Source organism: Vicia villosa, unplaced genomic scaffold (genome assembly GCF_029867415.1).
Source record: "Vicia villosa cultivar HV-30 ecotype Madison, WI unplaced genomic scaffold, Vvil1.0 ctg.001463F_1_1, whole genome shotgun sequence".
Lineage (NCBI taxonomy): Eukaryota > Viridiplantae > Streptophyta > Magnoliopsida > Fabales > Fabaceae > Vicia > Vicia villosa.
In genome coordinates, this window is record NW_026705625.1 from 169,462 (window position 1) to 191,791 (window position 22,330).

Below are 22,330 nucleotides of genomic sequence, written 5' to 3' on the forward strand. Positions count from 1 at the left end.
TTGGATCTGCTTGTCATCCCTACTAATATGTGATATTGTTTACTGATATGTCTGAATGTCTCATAAGAGAAGATTGTTTATAGTATGAGCTCTAAGAGAGAAAGGGTTCGTGAAGAAATTATGTATCGAATTAGTAACAGTGAAACTAGTAGAAATATATTAAGAATGGGTCCTCAAATTTTTATGACTTTATGTGGTATGTTAGAAAGAGAATGATATTGTTGAACTTCAAGAATCAATTATTTTGGTTGCAAATGCACTAGCAGAAAGAAATGTTGCATTACGAGAAGGAAATGAAATAATGAGAGAGCGTCAGAAATGAGTTACCTTCAATTTCAGAGGAAGAAATATGGAATTTAATAAAAAAAAGTGTGGATGTAATGCAAAATCATTGCCTCAGATATATTGCACTGTCATGAAAAATGTTGACAAACTTAAGATGATGCTCCAGTGTCCGCTTGAAGCACGCAAAACAGTGATAATGCAAATGGTTTTTGGCTCATCTGATTGATCATCTTATAATAGTTTTATGACTTTTATAAATATTTTATTTACAATTTAATATATTTTTGAATATTTTGTTTACAATTTAATATATTTTTAGATATTTTGTTTAAATTTGTAAGGATAAAAAATAATTTAATTTTAAAATCTCTTTCCTCCCTTTATGAACCAATCAAAACATGTTGTTAAAAATTTGTACCTCTCCTTCTTTAAATCACACATATATTTAATTAAACTCTCTTCCCTCCATTCTCCTCGCCGCTATTAAATTTCCCCCTCTCCCTCTCATGAACCAAACCGATATTAAAAAAATTCATCTACTTCATCCAAACAGTTAGTGTTTTTAAAGGATTTTCATTGAGTTGAGAATCACAACACATTTGTTAACGAGATCTCCGTAGAGGAGTTTAGATAACCATTGATTCATAAATTCATTCAACATATTTTTCAAAATAAGTTCAAAACTATTGACAAGAAGCAGCTGGTAGGCCCAAGTATGGTCATTGACTCAGTAAAGTATTCTTAGCATTCAACATCAACAAGTCTTTCTTTTCATAAACCCACTCTCCTCTATTATAGTAGTAGTATTCTCATATTGCAGGCGCCGACAGACCAGCCATTTTCAAAGTTGAATTTATTGCTTCTTTCAAACCAGTAGTCCCTACTAAGCACAAACTTTCTTGCCAGTATTCAAATAATAGTCACACTCATTCATGTAGTAGTAACACTCTCACTAATTATCCATACTCAAAAATATAATTAAGAAATTCTAAAAGCAATATAGTATATCATCTTCTATGTACAAAAAGGAACTTACGTATATACAATGTGTATGTTTGAATTGACAGTAAGTTTGACATAATCAAAGTGTCCCCGTGATTTCGTCAAGCTTACCGTGTATCCAAGCATACACCGTGTTTAATGATGTGTAACATCATGTTCATACCCAGTTGGTGGAGGACAAGGAGAAGTCCTGGAATCTGAATGAGACATCCCCGGTCGTGCCTTTCTCAAGCTGTGTAGGCTGAGAGCTATCACTGGTACTGATATCGCCTGAATCAGAACCTCCACAGGATTGAACTTCTGATGGTAACGGTAACATGGATGGAGATAAGGGCTTTGATTTTGTACTTTCTACACTTGAAGTAGTCATTGTTCTGTCCCACAGGAAGACGTGTAGGAGAATAGGAACTTTAGTGTGTCGGTGTAAAGAGAGTTTCTGGCTCAATGAAACTGTGTCATAACATCGAATTGCTCCTGTTGATGAAACCATCCATGGGAGGACTCTTTGATTTGAAAGCCTTGAAACTACTAATAGCCTTGAAGTTTCTGTAGCTAGTTTGTATAGTTTGCTTAGACCTGAACGCGTGGCTGGTGAACTTTCTTTACCTTCATCTGTAACTGATGATGAGATGAATACGAAGCCCTGTTGATCACAAAATTATCAGATCAAACATTCAACAATAGAAGACTGTCTTTAACATAAGTACTAGTATGCTACGTAGTACTACCGACACTTTAGATTAAAGATTTGTTTAATGTCAGATGCATTTAATCATATTCAATCGTTCGATTTTCTTAAACTTTACTATCAGCGTCGGTGCTGTGTTTGGTGTTAGTGTCTATTTAAATGTTCCATAGCATGTATACAAGATCCAAGAGAGAGAGAAACCTCTTCTGTACGACTAATTGAAAAGCCAAGCTTTGAGTCATCGTCTCTTAGTTTTATCTCAATTGAGAACTCTCCTCCCATTGGAGCATACCATAGTCGAATTGCTCTAACAACACCAATGTCTACTCCGTGATAATCTTCGAAACCATAAAGGCTTGCATTTGCAATGTTGCATAAGTCGGATAAGGACCCTGTGTTTACAGTGGAAGAAGCAGTCTCTCCAGATATCTGTCATACAAGACAAACTATAGTTATCACAGACAAAGTCTATAAAGACAGGGTTCAAATTATAAAATGGTCAAGGAGTTGATGATTTACCTTGGTAAGTAAAGACTCGGTTTGAATATTCATAAAGACAATAGGGACCCCTGAACCTTGAGCTGCATTAAGCCATGCATTAGCCCTGGCTAGTGTGTCCTCCACGTCATTGTAGCGAGAAGCTACCCTATCTGAAACTTTGGGAAGAAGTAATATGGAAAGAAAGTTGCTAGAATTGGGAACTGATAGCAACTCTTGCATCCTCCTCTCCCATGGATATGAGACAAAACCATCTTGTATTCGGGTTTGCGTTAGCTCATTTACCATCCTAGTGGTCCTTGTAGCTGAAAAGGACAGTTATATCATAAGTCGTAATATGTAACCATTGCTGAACAAATGAACATCTAGCAAACAATGAAACATAGGCACGGTAAATTTATGAAAATAGAAGTGAGTAAACATAATTATGCATGTTAGTGTCATATCAGTATCAACATTCAACACTCATATGCTTTTAATGAACTTTATCCCTACTAATATTAAAAGTAGGAAGAGTGTCCCTCATATTTGTGTGAGATTGAGACAAGTACAAGTACTATGTGGTGAAAAAAGGGGGTAACGGTATGGTTTTGGCAAATGAGAGGGGGACCTGGGACCAATGCTACTTACTAACTAACCTGAACAAGTTCAGAAAAAAAACGCAGTACCTTGTTAGTTGTTAGATCTCACTCACCAAAATAATAAATTAAAATTAAAACTATTTTATACATGAGTTAATCTTCAACGGCAAGAAAAAATTGTACCAGAGAAGACCAACGGTTGTAACTACCATATGCTCATTAATTATCCAGCCAAAATCAACAAAATCCTAATAGAAATCTAGACAGTTGTGTCTTTTCTTAACCACTTCGCCCTTAAAGACTTCATGTTTAGGGGATTGTGGACTGTCATTTTGTGACTCAAGCCGGCATTCTATCAACAACCTCGTCCCATTTACCTTCACGCGTGAGATGCAGGGAGAGGACAAAAAAGAGGTTAGGCAAGGTGAGGCATGTGTCAATCAAAAATGCAAACTCGCCGTGTCTTGCAAAGTTGTCGACAACGCCTCACCCAGAACAACCTTGAGCATGTGCAAGACCGACTACCGCACAAGGCCCAAAAATTTTATGGTTAAACCCTACCTAAATAAGCTCTCATAATATCTTTGTCAATATTAAAACGTGGTGGTTAAATAGAGCTTCTAATTAATATTGTGGTTGTTTTCTAGATTTTTGAAAGTAATTTAACAACAGAATCACTAGTAAAATCTAAACCTATATCAAGTTTCAAACCGGCAAGAAAGTGAAATCAAGTAATAGTAGTAAGTAGTAATAGTACCTTGGAGTTGGAAGCACTCAGCTTCAGTTCGATCTAAAAACCCAACAAGATAATCAGGATCAGTAATAGACCTAAGAACATAACACTTCTTACTCCCAGACAAATCATTAGGAACAATACAAGCCTGCAACTCAGCGAACTCATCAATTCCACGCCGAACTCGAACAAGAATAGAACTCTCTTTTTTCTTATACGCTTCCTGAAGGATCTTATTAACACCGCTCTTACCGTTCTTAAAAGGCGACTTAAACCGAATCAGTGAGTTCGCCGAGCCTCCGAGTCGAAGCTCTTCAACTATATCGCCGGTTTGTAGCACGTCGCCGGATTTTGAACTTCCTCTGAAACATTCGATGGATAGTACTTTTGAGGATCGTGATGGTGAGTCCGGTGAACTTCCTTGTGACGATGTTCGGTCCATGGTCATGTTTTTGTTTTTGTTGTTGTTTGTTTGTTTGTTTACATTTGAAGTCGGTGAATTCGGTGGTGCTATTAAATGTTAGTTATGGTTGGTTGAGGGTGTTTTAGAGAGAGAAAGAGAAAAGAAATTTGCACAAACGGTTGAATGGTGTTTTTGTTTTCTTTAATTAATTGTGTTAATGTTGAAATGAGTGAGGTGTAGTTGGCATGAGGGATGTGACTGTTTTTGTATGGAGTTGTAGAAAATGTAAAAATAATGCTAGTGTTCTTCACTAGTATAATTTAAGATAAGAAGTCAAAAAGTCAACGGGATTAGATCAGGTCAGTGGTGTGAATCCAAATGAAAATATATGGTTTACTGGTTTTTAACGAAGGGTTGATCCATGTAATTTGACAGGTTGTGATTTTGATTCCAATATGTAGAAGTGTTCATATTTGGTGTTCACATTTACTGTAACTATTTTGGAATGAAATGGTCTAGGTCTCTAGGATATATCAACAATGATTCTAAAAAAAAAAGAAAATACTTTTTGAGTTGTTTATTAAATGACAATTTATTTTTTTATTTATTGAATAATTAATATATTTAATTTAAATATCTTAGTTATTCAATAAATTTGAAAAAAAAATATATAATAAAGAAAAAAAAGAAGTAATTAGTAAAAATTCAATTCATATTTGACAATGATGAATTTTAATCCTTCTACTAATATGAGAACATATTCGGAGTGGGTTTGAAGACGATGGATGAAATAGGTGAAACACAATAGAGAACAATGATTGTTCACCGAAGACATTGTATACACGTGATTACTTTAACGCTTAAATCAGTTAAAAAATTAGGAGTCTATAGGTTAAACTGAATGGAAAAATGTATCGTTCACCGTAAGTTTACCTTTTTATATATATGGTGTGAGTATGACTCTCGATCCTAAAAACGGTTATCTTGTTACAAGGTATCTAATGAAAATCCTAAGATGTCACATGATTGTTATTAGAGTCGTGATTTGGCCACGAGAGTGCTTCCGTGAATCATGGGTTGCATTGTGATTGCATAGTTGTTGTGTAATTTTTCTGAATTGAATCATGTTTGCCAATTAGATTAGGCATTAGACCAGTCCAAAACAATCCCCCCCCCCTCGCCCCCAAGTCACTGACTCTAGAATTAGGTGGTGATTTGTACAACAAAAGAGATATGTATATCAAGGCAGGTCAAATAAGTGAGACAATGTTCAAAATTTTGTTTGCCTTTTTCAATGATTTCTTGTATAGTGTGGTTGCTTATCCGAATGTAAAAATGAGGCGTGAGAGGTCTCATTAAAGGCCACATGGAGCACTTGAAAGGATACGAGGTTTCTGAAAATGTGTGAATAATAATTTGTGTCGTTAGTGAATGATTTTTTGACACTTTTCTTTATATTGTGTGGGATCCATGTCATTACACGTCTAATTTAGGCAATACATTTGAATTAGTACCTTGAGTATGTTGAATTGAAAAGGGATGTTACTGGCACCTCTTTGACTTCAGGTTATCTTTATAATAATGTAGAGGGCTCAAAGGTTTACACATTTCCGCTTCTACGTTATTTCTCCAAAATTTGAGTTTTTTTAAAGTGGTTATCTCTTATCAGTATAATTTTTGTCAAGTGTTTTGCTAGTGGATCATAATTAACCTCTACTTATTTAAGTTACTTTTATTTGGTAGCCTCACATTGCTTTGTTATGATGCTTCGCAATAGTTTTTGTGGTTTTGAGCTTTGTATATATTGTATATGTTTACTCGTATATTTTCACTCGTATTTGTTTACTTGTATATGTTTACACATGAGTATACATTGGATTTGTTGGTGAATGTTAGCTAAATAAGTTGAAATTGGACCAGTTCTTGATTTCAAATCTTCACTTCTCAACTTGCATATCCAACATTCACCAAATTTTCCTTTTAGTATGTTTATCATTGTATTTGTTTCATACCTGTATATGCGTGTTTTTTTTCATACTTGTATATTTGTGTTTTTCTTCTATGTTCGTGCAAATGTTGTATATATTTGTTAAGTGTTTTGATTATGAGACACTTTTTTTAGGTTTGCGCGGTGAGACGTCTGCATGACATGAAGAGAGAAAGCTACTTGCGAAGCACAAAAATAATAAAGGCGTCGAGCTAACGACTTAAATTAAGCGCTTGTTGGGAGGCACCCCGACAGTTGTAAATTTTCTTTCTTTTTCTGTATCTGGGGTGTTTAGGTGAAGTGGAGCTTGGCTGAAAGATCAGACTTTGTTATGATTTTTCTGAGTTTTTTGCTACCGCTAAGCGTGATCTATGCCGCTTAGCGCGCTCATATTTTTTTTTTTTGCTTCTTTGATTTGTGCTACTGGGATTCCTGTTCCACTTGGTCCTCCATTTTCCCACTTTCACCAAGGCTATTTAGTAGTAGATAATAGTATTATTTTTTCTAATTCTTTTGTCGGTTGTTTGTCATTCAAATTTTGGTTTGTTAGCTTGAGAATTTTTTAGGTGATTTTCCAAGTTTAAGTGTTTCAACTTGCGGATGTATGATAATGATATTGTTTTTGTAGTTATATCATTCAAGGTACTCATTTATCGTTTTCTATGGCATAATATATTTAAGAAACTTTTCATTTGTACAATTACCATGTCATTCATTCTTTTGCATTACTTGCTTGTTGATTTAATCACTTTAGTTCCCAAATCCCAAATGTGAGGAAGTTTTCCATTGTTCATATATATTGGAGGCCACAATCTTTATTTTAACTGGATTTTATCATCCTTAATCTTTTGTTTATGTTGATTGTATGAAAGTGTAGCAACCTGCCCTAAAAATTAAGCTTTTAGAGTCGCCACCTATTCTGAAGGGCGAATAGGAAACCCTACGCAGTTTAGAGATCGGGGTAAGATTATTATAATCAGGTCGAGGGAAGGTGTTAGGCACCCTCAACCATTTCCTATGGCTTTGAATCTAAGGTAACAGTTTATGGCTAAAATATTTAGGATAATAGCTAAAGAAGTGAAAAGGGCGATTTGAACTGAATGGAGGTTTTAGGGAAGGGGACTCGCCTTGGTTATCCAAGTGCCTACGTATCTCCTTAGGGAGAATCAGAGTCAACGTAGTTCGAGCACGGGGTTGTACGCCTTTGAATTAGTATGAGGTTGTTTGAAGGCTTTTTGAATGGCCTATTCGTAGTTTTGAAATGCGAAGTTCGAAGGTATTTTGAATTACCTTATCGTAGTTTTGAACATCGCAGTGTTGCAGAGATGGATTTTGTAGTGTCGTGGTTTAGTGTGTTTTGAATGTTTTAAGTTTTGGGCGTACAACCCTGATTTGATATGTTACCGTTAGTTGCGATGATCAATAGGTTTGATCATCATAGTTAACGGATTAAAGGGGTATTGCTGGTTACTCTGACCGGTAGATTCGATCGTCGCGGGCAGCAAATAAAATGTATTTTAATCTTGTAATTTTTTTTATCTCTTGTCTAATGCGACTAATAGATTTAGTCGGGTCGAGAAGAGAATTAAATCAGAATTAATTGAATTATTATTAACAAATGAATTAAATTGATTAAAATTATTTCTTGTTTAATACGACTAATAGGTATAGTCGGTTCGAGGAGAAAATTAAATTATATTATCAGAAAAAACAAACAATTAAATAATTAATTTTTTACAAATTAATTAATTTTATCTTTATTTTATATATAGGGGGTGTATTTTGTGTTTGGGAAATGATTTGGGTGTGTTAATCAGCAATTGGGTTGAGCCCAATAGAAATTTAGCCCGTTTGGATCAGGTACGGTGAGGGCGTATGGCTACGGTGTGTGTTCAGGATCAGGGACGTTGGATCTTGTACGTGGTTATCTAAGGGCCTGCATGTGTTTAAATCAGAGGGCGCATGGTTATGAAAAGGCACCGAATCATGTTCGGTATGCCAACCATGTGGCTATCGTGAAGCCACATGGCTCCCATCCGATGGACCGAGGGAGAATACCTTTGTTCCTATCTCTCTCCATCTCTCATTTTCTCATCATCTTTCTCTCTCTTCACCCTCGGTCTCTCTCTTGCTCTCTCACTCCCTTCTATCCTTCAACCAAACCCAGAAAACACTCCCTCCGCCGCCGTACGCCATTATCCCGACCACCCTAAACCACCCAGAATCCGATGAATCTTCATCGGTAAACTCAAACTCCAACCCAGAATCATTCAATCCAAACCCAAAAACATTCAATCCAAACCCAGAAACGTGAAACCGGATGAAGATCATCGTGATCTTCATCCTTCCCCGACCTCAACCTATTCAAAATGAACCCAAAACCCTCAAACCTTCATCTCTAACCTATGAACACAAACCCTAAATTGAAAACCTAAACCCCCAATTTTCCAGAAAATCAACAATCCAGAACCACACACATGCAATTGATTCAAGCGAAATCTTAAGCTAAGTGATTTCGTGTTTACCTTTTGGTCTTGGTTTTTAGGAACGTGTAAGCTTCTGATCCTCTCCTTTCTCTGTGTATCGCAGGTTAAATCGAAGATGAAGGAAATGTTTGAGTTCGCGACGGCACAAGGGTCTTCTCCAGAAAAATCCGATCCCCTTCTTCTAATTCCTTCTTTTTATTTTATAGTCTAGGTTTAGATTAATTTTAGGAAATATTAGATTGTATTAGGTTTATGATTTGATTCCCAATCTGTTTGTAATTGATTCGTTTTCGGATTTGCTTGTAACTTGATTTAATAAAATTATTCAGATTTTGATTTTCTGTTTTGTTAAGATTAGATTCAGCTTTAGTTGCATTTGATTCAATGCTATGGGCCTGGGTTGAGTGCAGACAGATTAGGGTTAGTTAGGATGTTGCAGCGGCGCAGCTTGGCTGAAGGAGGGTGACGATGAACAGTGGCCGAGTCGGTTCTGACCCGGTCCACTTCCTTTATTCAAACGACCCAAAAACCTACGTGGCCCAATCTTTGTTAGTTCATATTGGCCCACCAGTTTACTACTCCATTAACCAATTGACTAATCCTTAATTAACTAACAGTAAAATAATAGTTAATCCTGATCTTACTAATATTAATCTAATAACCATAATAATAAACAATAATCCTAATTATAATAATAACTTATTAACCCAATATAAAACAATAATTATAAACCTAATAAAAATAATAATCTGATCATAGAAAAAACCCAAATAATGATCCTAATGTTAGTAATGATATAAACATTTAACAAAACTAATAGGACTAAATTAATACCTTACCAATTAAATTCTTTTGAACAGTAGAGACTCATTAGAATATCCCCAAACATGATCTAAGCCTGAGACAGATGGGCCAAATGTTTGGACCCAACATACCTGTTAATTTCACCCCATTTTAACTCAGGGTATTTTATAAGAGGGTGGGTTTGACAATAGGAATGTCAAACCCCATGACTCTTAATTTTGACCCTTGATGAATTAAAAGATGTAGATTTGATCGGGCAAATTTTGGGGTACAACAGAAAGCATGAAAATGATCGAGGCATTTAGTCAATTAACCTTGAGTGTGTGTGATCATTTGTTAATCCCTTTTAGCTTTTTGTCAATCTCCATGATGCTTTTGAACTTGATGCTTGTCCATGAGTATTTAGTTCTCTTTTTTTTCATGAATTTTGATCTTTGTTTTCTTGAATCCTCAACAATGATTTTTGGTTTGAATTTTTCTCTTGCCTTAGAAAGTAAGGAGTATTCACACTTTGATGTTTTTTTTTTTTGGAAATCTTGGAATCCGGCCTTGCGACCGACTAATCCAAGAGGGACCAATCCCACCGTCCACTAGCGGGGGCCCCGTTTAAAGCCAGAACAAAGTTCTGTACGGACTGGCCCACACAAGGATTGATAGCACCTAACAGGATTCTAACTCAGGACCTTGAGAGGAGCACACTCTCAAGACCCAAGCCTCCACCGCTATGGTTATTGCTATGAGGTTGAAAAGAAAAGAAAAGAAAAGAAATGTGAAAAAGAAAAGAAAATAAAAAGAAAGGAAAAAGAGAAAAGTTTTGAAAAAGAAAAGAGAACAAAGAAGTATCAAATTATTATGCAAATAAGTAGTATGATTGGTTTGATAATTTGGGAATGTAAAAGAGGTTTGATTGAGATCTCATTGTTTGAGCCTTTGTGAATTGATCATTCCCTTTGGGTTAGGCAAGTTTTTGTTTCGATTAGCTTTAGAAATTTCCCCTTGTTTGTTAACCAAGCCACATTACAACCTTGAAAAGTCCTTGTGATTCTTGTTTTTGTATTTTTAATATGATTTTTGGATGAATGCATAATTTAGTCTACTGTTTGCAAGATTGTTAGATGAGTGTCAAAGTCCCTCACCTTTGTGTGTTTTTCATCCCTCGATGAATTTTTGCTAGGTGTGATTCATGATTAAGCTTGTATAGTTTTAAAGTGATTGGTATGATTTTTGTATTTAGGATTTGTTTCATTTACACGTTGTCGTTTTAGGATTTTAATAAGTATTACTTTGTTTGTACGCTTTTGTGTTGAACCTTACATTTGTTTTTGGTTTTCCAAACTTGTTCATTCATGATTCTTTGGTTGATTACTTTTGATTCTTTGAGTTAATTGATTTTTGTTTGAGGACAAACAAGTTTAAGTTGGAGAAAGTTTGATATGTGTCAAATTGTAGCTATTTTTGTATATAATTATGCAACACTTATCGTCTCTTTTTCCACAACTTGTGCGTGAATGCGTACGTTTTAGTTATATTTGTATATATTACATATTCTTTGAGTTTTCAATTCATTTATGTACTGTTTGACCATTTTCATTCATTTTACAGGTATTGGAGCGTATAGGAGCATCGAGAAATAAAGTGACGAAGGCACGACTTCGAATACTCAATTTTGGAGCAATAAAGAAGAAAATGGTAGTAGAGCCCGCTTAGCCTGGTCCATAACACGCTGCCATTTTTATTACAAAGGCAAAATTAAATTTGCAAGCAGGCTTGGCCCGGTGAGCGGGCTCAGCGCAATCCCGCTTAGACCGACCAGTTGGCTTAGCCCGGTCCCTTTTTCAGCTCAAGATATTTTAGCGGCCTTAGCGCGGTGAGCGGGCTTATCCCGGTTTGCATAGTTTTGTTTTTCTATAAATAGATAATTTCACATTTTTAGGGTTTTTTTGTTCCCAATTCATCAACCAACATTCTTTGGTAGGATTAGCTTAGAAAATAACAATCAGGTCGTGCATTTGGATGATAAGATGGTGAATTTATCATCAATCGAAGCTTACAACCCATGAGATGTTTGGTTTTCTTCTCTTCCTCTTTGTGTATTTCTCTTTTGTTGGATTTTGTTTGTATATTTACTCTGAACATATGTATATTTGTTGATTATGGTGTTGTTGTTTTACAAATCGTTCTTGTTGTCTTCCTTTATCTTTTTGCATTTATGTTTGGGATATGTGTTGTTGTAGAGATATACCTCACAAATTTTAATTAGGGATAGATTTTTGTTAGTTTCTAGACACTTAAGATGGATTTAAAACTAACAATCACTTTGTATTGAAGCTTAATGTTTTCGTGTTTGAGTTTCGCGCGAGAGATCGCGACGCAAGAATACAGATGTTCTCGCAAATTTGCGTTAGACATAACCTTAGTTGTGATACGTCTCGTCGTTGTTGCAGAAATGGACATTGATATGAGAGATATACATGTTGATTTTGATGAGTATTATAGGTTCAGTACAACTTATCGATAAATTTAAGTTTGTGATGAGTAGGGTATATTCATGCATGATAAGTTATTCTCTCCGAAGAATATATTTAGTAGGGTTAATTTTGACATTTTTGACCTTTCTGATTACATTTGGGCTAATTTTGAGTCAAACTGCAAGTACTTCGAATTAGTAGGGTTATCACTTGTGAATGTTGCCTTTTGGGACCTTAAAAAATTTTGAAATAATTTTGATGTGATAGTTCTCTTGTTTTAAGGTTGGCATTAATTTTAGTAAAACAAATATAGTAACACTATGTTATACTACCTCCGTTCCTTTTTATAAGAGAAAATTCATTTTTTAGGTTCATTCAATAACTAATGTATTTGGTCTATTTATAGACTAGATACATTGATTCTTCAATGAATCTAAAAAGTGAATTGTCTCTTATAAAAAGGAACAAAGGTAGTATAAGATATAATATATTGGTAAAAAGAATAGAGTAATCAAGATGTCATATGTTACAAAGAAACATGTTGAGATGGATGGTTCGTCATCTGGAGCTACATGTCAGACAATATGTCCTATACTAGAATCATTCAACATCGTGGCTGTATGGATTGGGCTTATTGGATAAGTTCGACATCTGTCCTATGTAGAATATTTTGGGAATATTGTGCAAATATTTGTAGTGCGGATTAGTATGACTAACAGTTTCAAGCCATAATAAAAGTAGCACTGACAGATTCAAGCCTGAATAAAGAAAAATATTCACTTTCTAATTATGGAGATAATTTAGGAAGATTTGATTGAAGACCTATTTTTATGCAAAATCTTCTGCAAATTGGTAGTATTTAATATGCTATTATTAAAGCTCAAATCCAGTTGAGAAAATGTTATAAATATAAGCATTGTAACCTAGTTTATTCATGGATTCAAGATGTAGAAATACTAGAGTTTGTCGTCTTGTACCACTCTCCATGAGGGTTGGTTGTTTTGTAATCCACTCGACATGTGAGTTGGAATGCGTTACTTGAGTTGTAAGGTTTTGTTATCTCTCTTAAACTGTGAAGCATATAGTTGATTGTTGTTCTTGGAGAAAGCTTTTAAGCAACTATAAGTACTATTCTTAGTCAAGAGTTTTGGCTAAGTATGTGTCAGTTACGTGAGTCTTAATCGTGTTATGTGTGTAATTGACAATTGTGGTTAAGGACCGTCAATATCAGTAATGTGGGTCATTAGTGCAAGACATCACTGCAATAATTGGAAGTGAGAGGGGTTTTCTTATCGAGGAGGTTCTTAGGTAGAAGTTGCATTGGGTAGTGATTAAATGAGAAGTTGTAAACTGAGGTGTTTAGCTTTGAATTGATACTACTAATAAAGGATTTCCTTCATGACTTGGAAGCCCCCAGATTAGGTGTTATTGTATACTAAACTGGGTTAAGAATTGTGTGTGTTCATTTACTTTTTAGCATTGCCTATGAACTGTTTAACCTTGCCTGTGTGTTTTTTAGATTAAATGTCTCAACATGTCATAAGACATCTGAAGCCTGACATACCAGAATTTCATTTGGTATCAGAGCCGACATCCTGTTCTATTCTGGGTGAGATCCTGGGATGATACTTTTTGGTCATGGACAAGAAATGATGTATCTACGTGTCTCAATGGTTCCTTGGTGTGTCTCTCAAACAGGATGGAGGTTGCTCACTCAAACTTGACATCGGCTATGAGAACATGGAACTCTTGTTCTGGCAGAGTGAAAGAGACAATCAAAAGGGTTATGTGCCATGAAGATACTTCAACCTAAACAGGTGACTGAAGGACCATCCAAAATAACTAAGAGTGATAATTCAAAAGCTTATAATCCTATTGGATACCAATGGATCATGGTTCTTAAATAAAGAAGTATAATCATCGTATCTTTAACAGGATCTACTTAAACTTGAGTCCTAGCTATGCGATGTCCTCGCATGTTGGAACACTTGTTTCTGTAAAGATTGAAGGGCATCCTTGTGCCTTGAAGAATGAGGGAGAAATAGACAGACTGATCATGGTATGATCAACGTGGTTGTACTCAACACCTCAAAGTCAAACAATAAATATGTGTATCTGCAAGAAGAGGTTCTTACAGATATGCATGTTACTGATGATAAAAACCTTGTTGGGAGCTGGGTGTTTATCAAATGTGGATGCAAGACTACTTTCTGAACTCTTTATTTTAGAAAATATGTGAGGATGAGTTTTCTCCATGGTGTCCAGGTTTGTGTGTTGACTTGAATGGGTTGTAGAAAATACTATCAAGCATAATGAGTTCCTCGGTAACTATTGATGACCGAGTAATGGTGTCTCTAAAACCACGGGAGACTGATGTCTGAACTGATGTTGGAACATCAATCCAATTGTGGAGCATGAAGACAAGTCACTAGCCTATTATGACACAAGTGGTGTGAATACTGGTCATGATGAAGAATTCCCTAGTACGAATGGTGTACTGAAGAAGGTTGTCATAACCTATGGACCACCATGTATACATGTGTCTGATTGTAAATACTTTAACGAGAGCTGAGTGTTTGTCTGAGCTGTGCGTGTGTGCAATCCTACGGTTTAGAAATTGTATGAGAACTTATTTCTCTCCATGGTTCCCTGTTGTGTGGTAACTACTATAGGAATGATCTCTTTAGACCCTCCTATGTAAGCAAGGATTTAAACTCACGACAAGTCCAAATGATGTTATAACATCATGGTTGAAGATGCTCGGGACTATGAGTGGGGGAATCTGATGCTCACTAGTAAGAAGAGGCTCGTATACATATGTAGATTAGAATGAGTAGCTTCTACAAAAGTGTAATTGAAGCACTGTCTTGTTGAAGACTATAGTAGTATCAACAACTACTAGTGGATGTAAGGGCAATAGAGTGTTGTCAGTCAAAGTAATTTGATTAACATGTATTTGGGATGGTAGAGTCAAACCAAGGGTGCATGACATCTTATCCTCCCAAAGGGCTCTCTTCTGACAACATATGTAAAATTGTCAAGACCTTCATCAGAGGAATTTGAAGGTTGCATTTGGTCTCAATGGTTATGCGAAAATATTATTCTTCTCTACGAGAAATGAAATAATTTCACACGAGCTCGCCTGATGGTCAAGTGGTTATTGACATAGGCAATGATTATCCATGACAGGGGGAGTAAAGTACTAGTTCATGTTTAACTAGTGTAATGGTAAAAACTGCTTAGAGCTTGCTAAGTTGCTTATGAGGAATGTTTGAGACATTAAAGCAGTTATATCTAGTCTTATGTCTTGAAGAGGGATATGATTTTTTTTAAGAGTATATGATCCTCTGTAGAACTGTATCTCTAATGAAGATAAAATGCAGTTTATAAGAGTATGGAAGACTATGGGAAGAAAGCCAATAATGTCTGATCAAATATCAAAATGTTATGAAGGACATGTTTTAATTGTGTACAATATGGACTGCGCATTCAAGTACGCGTCAAAAGGACATGTAGAACATGTTTTGCATACACATTTTTTTTTGGAATCTGCGCTCTGAAATGCTAGTCAAATGGCATTCAAGACATTCAAAACAAATTTGGATGGTGCATATTAAATTGTGTAACTATCTTCCTCAAATAACGCTCTATTGACCAAGACCGTTATTTCCTAAAAGTTAGATAAGGCTATTTAAAGAGGGTATTTCTCCACCTTATGCATCTTATTGTAGCTATGTCATTATTTGATTTATGTAATGCGATGTTTATTGTTAATGTGATGAATTTGTTGTTATTATTGTTAATATGATAAATTTGTTGTTGTTGTTGTTAATATGATGAATTTGTTGTTGTTGTTGTTAATATGATGAATTGTTGTTGTTGTTAATATGATGAATTTGTTGTTGTTGCCGTAGACCCTATGGTCAATGTTGATAAGTTGTATTGTGTTGATAAGAATGAAGTTGAATAAATGTTGTATGTTGATATGACGTGATGACGTGACCGAGAAGTGATGAATTACTATAATAATAGTAATGGATTTGTTGCTGCCATTGAATATTGACATTGAGTTGATGATGTTTAGCCGATGTTGTGACGTGTTGTGAATGTGGTGTTTTGTGGATGTTGCATCATTGAGTCGCAACCATTGCATAGTTTGAGACAGCCTGAAAATGACAAATGTTTGAGACGACCTGAAAATGGCAACCACGACGATGGCTTGAAAATGGCAAAGTGACGATGGCCCAAGTGACAAATGTTTGAGATGAGAGTTTTACTCCAAATGGTACCACATGCGCATGATTGTATTTGAGTCGCATATTGAGTTGCATTTTGAATTGTTGTGATTGTGAAGTGAATGTTATTATGTGTTGATGACATAGTTGTGAATATGAATATGTTGTTATGATTGATTGATAACCTTGTTGTGACGAAAGTTGCATAAAATTGAGTCGCATATTAAGTTGTATTTTTTAGTGGTTGTGATGATGAAAAGTTGGTATAATGTGTTGATATTATCGTTGCGAAGTTGAAATTGTTGTTACGTTTTGTTGATGGTTGTGTTGTGATATAAGTTGTAGTAATTGTGGTATGAAGTGGTGAAATTATTTATGATATATATCTCCTATATTACTTATCATGCATTCCTTTATATTGTAAGATATCTCACTCATTCTGCTGATATTTCCCCTACCATGGGAAATGGGCAGGTACTCGAAAATAGTTGTAGAAGTTTGAAGTGATTTTATGAAGTATATATGTTGCTCTAAGATAAGTCAAGAGGGTCCGGCTTTGATACGTAGCACTCGGGGGATAGTTGTTATTATGTTATAACTGTTGTATTCTAAGTTGACATTTATTTTAGTTGAAGAAAGTATTAACTGGAATTTTGTTAAGTACTTCGTTGTTTAAAAGTTGTTTCAGTTGTATAAAAGATGTTTCTAAATTGATTTTTAATTTATAAGTTGAAGTTAGATTCGATTGAATAGAGTTATGTTTCCGAATGCTATGTATCATTGTTAAATGAATTACAAGTTGTTTGTTGTTTTAAGTTGAAATGTGACATCCCATTGTATGTTGAAAGTTTTTAAAATACTCTAATTTTCGCTTATAATTTATTGGGTAGATTTGGGGTGTTACAAAAATAACTTATGACATTGTTCATACTTATAAATAACTAAGTTTTATTTTTGTATTTTAATTGAAAATACAAATAAAATAAAATAATAAAAATGAAGAAGTTATTCATATTTATTTAAATATGTCGGTCTGATAAGTTTTTTTTTTATGGTGTGTGGCATAATTTTTTTTTGGGTCATGCTAACATTAAATAATATAATTAGAAAAATATAAATGTGATAAAGTCATCTTTAAAATTTTAAAAAATTAAATACACGTATTGTAAGAAAATATGTCTAATTAAAATATCATTAACATGTACATGTTAGCATTTTTATTTTTTAAAATTGAATATACTTATAAAAACACATAAACCTTTTCAATTTAAAAAAATAAAGGGATAATAGCTATTTTCCCCCCTGCCATATTAGCGAGGTTTGAAAAACACCCCCGTAAAAAAAAAAATTTAGATTCCCTCCCTAACATATTCAGATTCCTACAAATTGGTCCCTCCCCCCATCCAGTCACCAGAATCTGAATTTTTTTAATAATTTTTTAAGTTGTTTTAATTAGTGACATGGAATAGTTGATGAGTTGGCACAGTAATTGAAGGTAGCTGCGGTTAAAATTGTTTCACGAGTTCACAACACTCAAAACCCTAAAACATTATTTGAAGCAAAATCAACCACAAATTTCCTATCTTGTTAACGTTAAACCCAGATGTTCATCACCAAAATCAACCACCTGCAAATCAATTTTTGAAGCAAGGCACAAACGCTCTTCCTCGCATTGAGTTTTGAAAGGTATGTCATGTATAAACGTTGTTTTTTTGTGCGTTAAAAGATTGAGTTGTTCTGAACATTTTTTACTTCTCTTGTGGTCCCAATCCAATTTTGTGGTCCCCTAATGCGAGTTGTTTATATTAAATTTCAGAAATGTCCACCATCAGTGTCGTATTTCACCATGGGGGTCAATTTGTGCGTGAAAAAAGGTTCATCTTCTACAAGGGTGGGGACGAAACTACTGTTCACGAACAAGACCCGGATACTTGGAGCTACTTTGAAGCTTTCAGTTTAGTTAAAGACTGGGGTAATGTTGGTTTTAGACTGTGGAGGAAGATCCCAGGTGTTGATGATAGTTACTTCCATGTCACCGATGACAAAGAAGCTATGGAAATTGCCACACATTGTATCAATAATAACGTCGATGGTCATATATGGGTTGAACACAATGTTGTGGATACCGTAAGCAAGGTTTCTGTGCCATCTGGTTGTAACCCTATGCAAGAAAATGATGACAGCAGTAGCAGCAGTGATGACAGTGATATTGAAGGAAACTTGTTTGATGATAGTGAAGAAGAGAGGGCAGCAGTAGAAAATGAAGGTTACGAGGAAGAACAAGCAGCCCCTGAAGTTGATGCTGATTATGTTGAAGTGGAATTAGAGAAATCCACAGAAGGTAGAAGGCTTGTGGGGAATGGCAAATCAGTTGCTTACAAGAGAAGTGCTAGCAAGAAAAGCAAGATGACTGAACAATCACCCAAAGTCAAGGTATCTGTTCCATCTAAACTGTTTGGTTGTACCTCAAGCAAGATCCCCACTAATATCCCAAGAGATGATGTTGATTATTGTAGTGAGGAGTTGGACAGTTCTGATCCCGATGAAAGTGGTGATGAAAAGAATCCAAAATATGAAAAGTTTAGAAGTGAGTTGATGAATAAAGACTTCAAATTCAAGTTAGGAATGGAATTTAATTCTTTGGTGGAGTTCAAAGATGCTATTAGGGAATGGTCTGTTCTTAATGGAAGAGAGATAAGGTTTGTAAAAAATGAAAACTATAGGGTTAGGGTGGAGTGTAAGGGCAAATGTGGTTTTTTGGCTTTGTGTAGTAAAGTTGGTGACAGACACACTTACCAACTAAAAACATGGGTGGGGTCACATAGTTGTGCTAGGGTTTTAAATAACAAATCAGCCAACTCAAAGTGGGTATCAAAGCTAGTGGTGGAAAAAAGGAAGTCCATGGGAAAGGTAAAAGTGTCTGAAATAATGTCTGAAATGAGAATGAAATATGCTGTGGGTATCACTAAAGGCAAAGCATGGAGAGCACAATGCTTGGCTGAAGAAATAGTTGAAGGAGATGCAACTAGGCAATACACTATGTTATGGAGGTATGCAGCAGAGCTTAAAAAACAATGTCCTGGGAATACTATCAAGATTGATGTGGAGAGGCCTCTGCCTACTATTCAACCAAGATTTGATAAGTTTTACTTTTGCTTGGATGGATGCAAGAAGGGATTCATTAATGGCTGTAGGCCGTTCATTGGTGTGGATGGATGCCATCTTAAAACAAAGTATGGAGGTCAACTCTTAGTAGCTGTGGCTAGAGATCCAAATGACCAGTATTATCCATTGGCTTTTGGAGTTGTAGAGACTGAATCAAAAGAAAGCTGGAGGTGGTTCCTGCAATTACTTATGGAAGATGTTGGTGTAGAGAGGAAATATGTGTTTATATCAGATCAACAAAAGGTTTGCTCTTTTATACAACTTTATTTTCTTACTTGTTGTATATTGTTCTTTCCTTTTCCTGACTAATCCACTACTTACAGGGACTTGTAGCAGTGTTTGAAGAAATGTTTGAGCAGATTGAGCATAGAATTTGTCTTAGACATCTCTATGCAAATTTTAAGAAAAAGTTTGGTGGTGGTGCAGCAATTAGGGATCTCTTAATGGGAGCTGCTAAAGCAACATATTTTCAAGCTTGGGAAAAAAAGATGAATGAGTTGAAGGCCCTTGACAAGAAGGCATGGGAATGGCTTATGGGTGTTCCAACCAGATTGTGGTGTAAGCATTCTTTCTCTTTTTATCCAAAGTGTGATGTATTGATGAACAATTTAAGTGAGTCATTTAACAGTACAATCTTGCAAGTTAGGGACAAACCTATCCTCACAATGTGTGAGTGGATTAGAAACTACTTGATGAATAGGATTGTTAATAATTTAGAAAAGCTAAGCAAGTGGAATCACAATATTATGCCAATGCCTAGGAAGAGGCTAGACAAGGAAGTCTCAATGAGTGGTCAATGGCTCCCTACTTGGAGTATGGGTGACATCTGGCAGGTGCATCACCCATTCAATGGTAAACAGTTTATAGTTGATCTTGGGAAAAAAACATGTTCATGTTGTTTTTGGGAACTAGTGGGTATACCATGTATGCATGCTGTCTCTGCCATGAGTTATCAAAGTTTGAATCCAGAGTCATATGTAGATGAGTGCTATACTAGAGAGGCATATCAAAAGTGTTATGAACATAATGTGAGCCCCATCAATGGGATGGACATGTGGCCATCAGTAGATGTGGAAGATATGCTGCCACCTATGTTTAAGAAAGGACCTGGTAGGCCAAAGAAGTTAAGGTTTAGGGAACAAGATGAGTCTGGTTCAAGAATGAGAAGGCCTGGTATTTCATATAGATGCACAAAGTGTGATCAGTTTGGGCATAACTCAAGGAAATGCAAAAGCAAGGAACAAAACCCTAATGCACTAAAGAGAAAGGTAAACAACTTAATACATTTATTCAATTTAATAGCTTGTTGTTTATAGCTGGTTGCTTATAATACATTGCATGATTTTCAGAGAAAGGCACCAAGAGCCAAAGCTGCACCTGCTGGAAATGAGGAAGATCTCCCTGCTGAAAATGATGAAGCTGCACCTATTGGAAATGAGGAAGCTGCACCTACTGGAAATGAGGAGGCTGCACCTATTGGAAATGAGGAAGCTGCACCTACTGATACTTATGATGATCCTGACATAGATGCTGCAATTGAAGCTATGCTGCAACAAGAAGAATTATCACAAGTCTGCAATCCCACACCCTCTACAGATGTTCAAGCTGCAACAGTCAATCTTGCTCCTGCATCACATGGTCAAACTGAAACAACAACCATAGCAGCTGATCAACCTAAGTCTACTGCATCTGTTGCAAAAAAAAAGAAGAAAAAAGCATCTGTTCACAAGCCTAAGAGGAAGAGGGTTAGTGAAAGGATTAAGATTTTGAAGAATTCAAGGCAAATTAGTGGGCCAGGCTCAACTTCAGATACACCATTGGTACTTGATGATGCAGATGAAAAATGGAAGGACATTGCAAGAAGAATGACTCAGTAGTTTATTTGTAACTTTATGGCATTAGGGGAAATCATTGTTTTTGGTGACTGTTTGCAATGAATATGTAATAGATGTTGTAAGGTTTCTAAACCTCTTTTTGTAATGAACATGTGGTTCAATTGTTAGGGTTTGCTGTAATGAACAAGTGGTTTCTAAGTCTCTTTTTGTAATGAACATGTAATGAACATGTGTTGGTTCTATGCCTCTTTTTGTAATGAACATATAATGATCATGTTATTGATCATTGTAATGCAACTGTTATCAGTATTATAGTGGTATGAGCATTCTGTTATGAGCATTTTGTTATCAATATTCTATTTGTTTTGGTCTGCAATAAGAAATTGTATTATGGCATTTAATTGTATCATAGCAGCTGGTGTTATAAGGATTCTGTTATGGCATTTGCAATATTGGATATCACAATAAAGGCATTTATATGGCGGTCTGGTGTTATGGTATCAAAGTATTAGATATCTGTTATTAAGCATTTTGTTATGGCAGATAAATTTGGCACATAAACCTTGGCATGTAAATTTGGCACATAATTGAGCAACAATGATTCACAACAATCTGAAATAACAATTGAATATGGTCTGTTACATATAATTGAGCAACTGATTCACATTAGAAATTTGAGTTACACGACATTCATGAAATCATGTTTCTTACATTCTTCCTAAGCCTTATAACATAAATTCTTACATTCTACCTAAGCCTATACCATAAAACACACAGTAACAAGCAACTATTGATATCACAAATTTCACTACTTTTCTAGTGTTGTCAATAGCAATCTTCAATTCTTCGATCTCCTTCGTGAGCATCTTAATCTGGTGAGCCACAGTCTCGCACGTACAGACCAAACGATCTTCCTTTGAAACGTCCACTCCAAAATACTCATCATCCCATAGAAACAGCTCGCAATCCTCCTCTTTCTGCAAACACATAATACAGTTATGTTCCAAATAGCTGGAAATCAGAATAAGTAGAAGAAATAGAAAATTGGAAAGCTAATGAATCTAACCCCCCAGTGCTTGCACTTCCAGTATTTTCTCCCTGGATTTGCTTTGGATTTGGAAATAAACATTTTCATTGGGAGATCGTGTCCACATTTGGGT

At 35.5% G+C, this 22,330-nt stretch overlaps 2 protein-coding genes across 2 annotated transcripts; one reads left to right on the forward strand and one right to left on the reverse strand.

The window, feature by feature from the left end:
• Positions 1–767: 767 nt before the first annotated feature.
• LOC131635286 (uncharacterized) lies at positions 768–4,447 on the reverse strand. The gene is made up of 4 exons (XM_058905899.1): positions 3,812–4,447; positions 2,495–2,778; positions 2,177–2,404; positions 768–1,930 (listed from the first exon to the last, which is right to left on the reverse strand). The coding sequence occupies exons 1-4, from the start codon at positions 4,233–4,235 to the stop codon at positions 1,445–1,447; spliced, it is 1,422 nt and encodes a 473-aa protein (XP_058761882.1). The 5' UTR covers positions 4,236–4,447; the 3' UTR covers positions 768–1,444.
• Positions 4,448–18,222: 13,775 nt separating this feature from the next.
• Positions 18,223–21,212, forward strand: LOC131635306 (uncharacterized). Its single transcript, XM_058905919.1, has 3 exons — positions 18,223–19,578; positions 19,659–20,603; positions 20,685–21,212. Exons 1-3 carry the CDS (start codon positions 18,223–18,225, stop codon positions 21,210–21,212), a joined length of 2,829 nt encoding a protein of 942 aa, XP_058761902.1.
• The last annotated feature ends 1,118 nt before the right edge of the window (positions 21,213–22,330 follow it).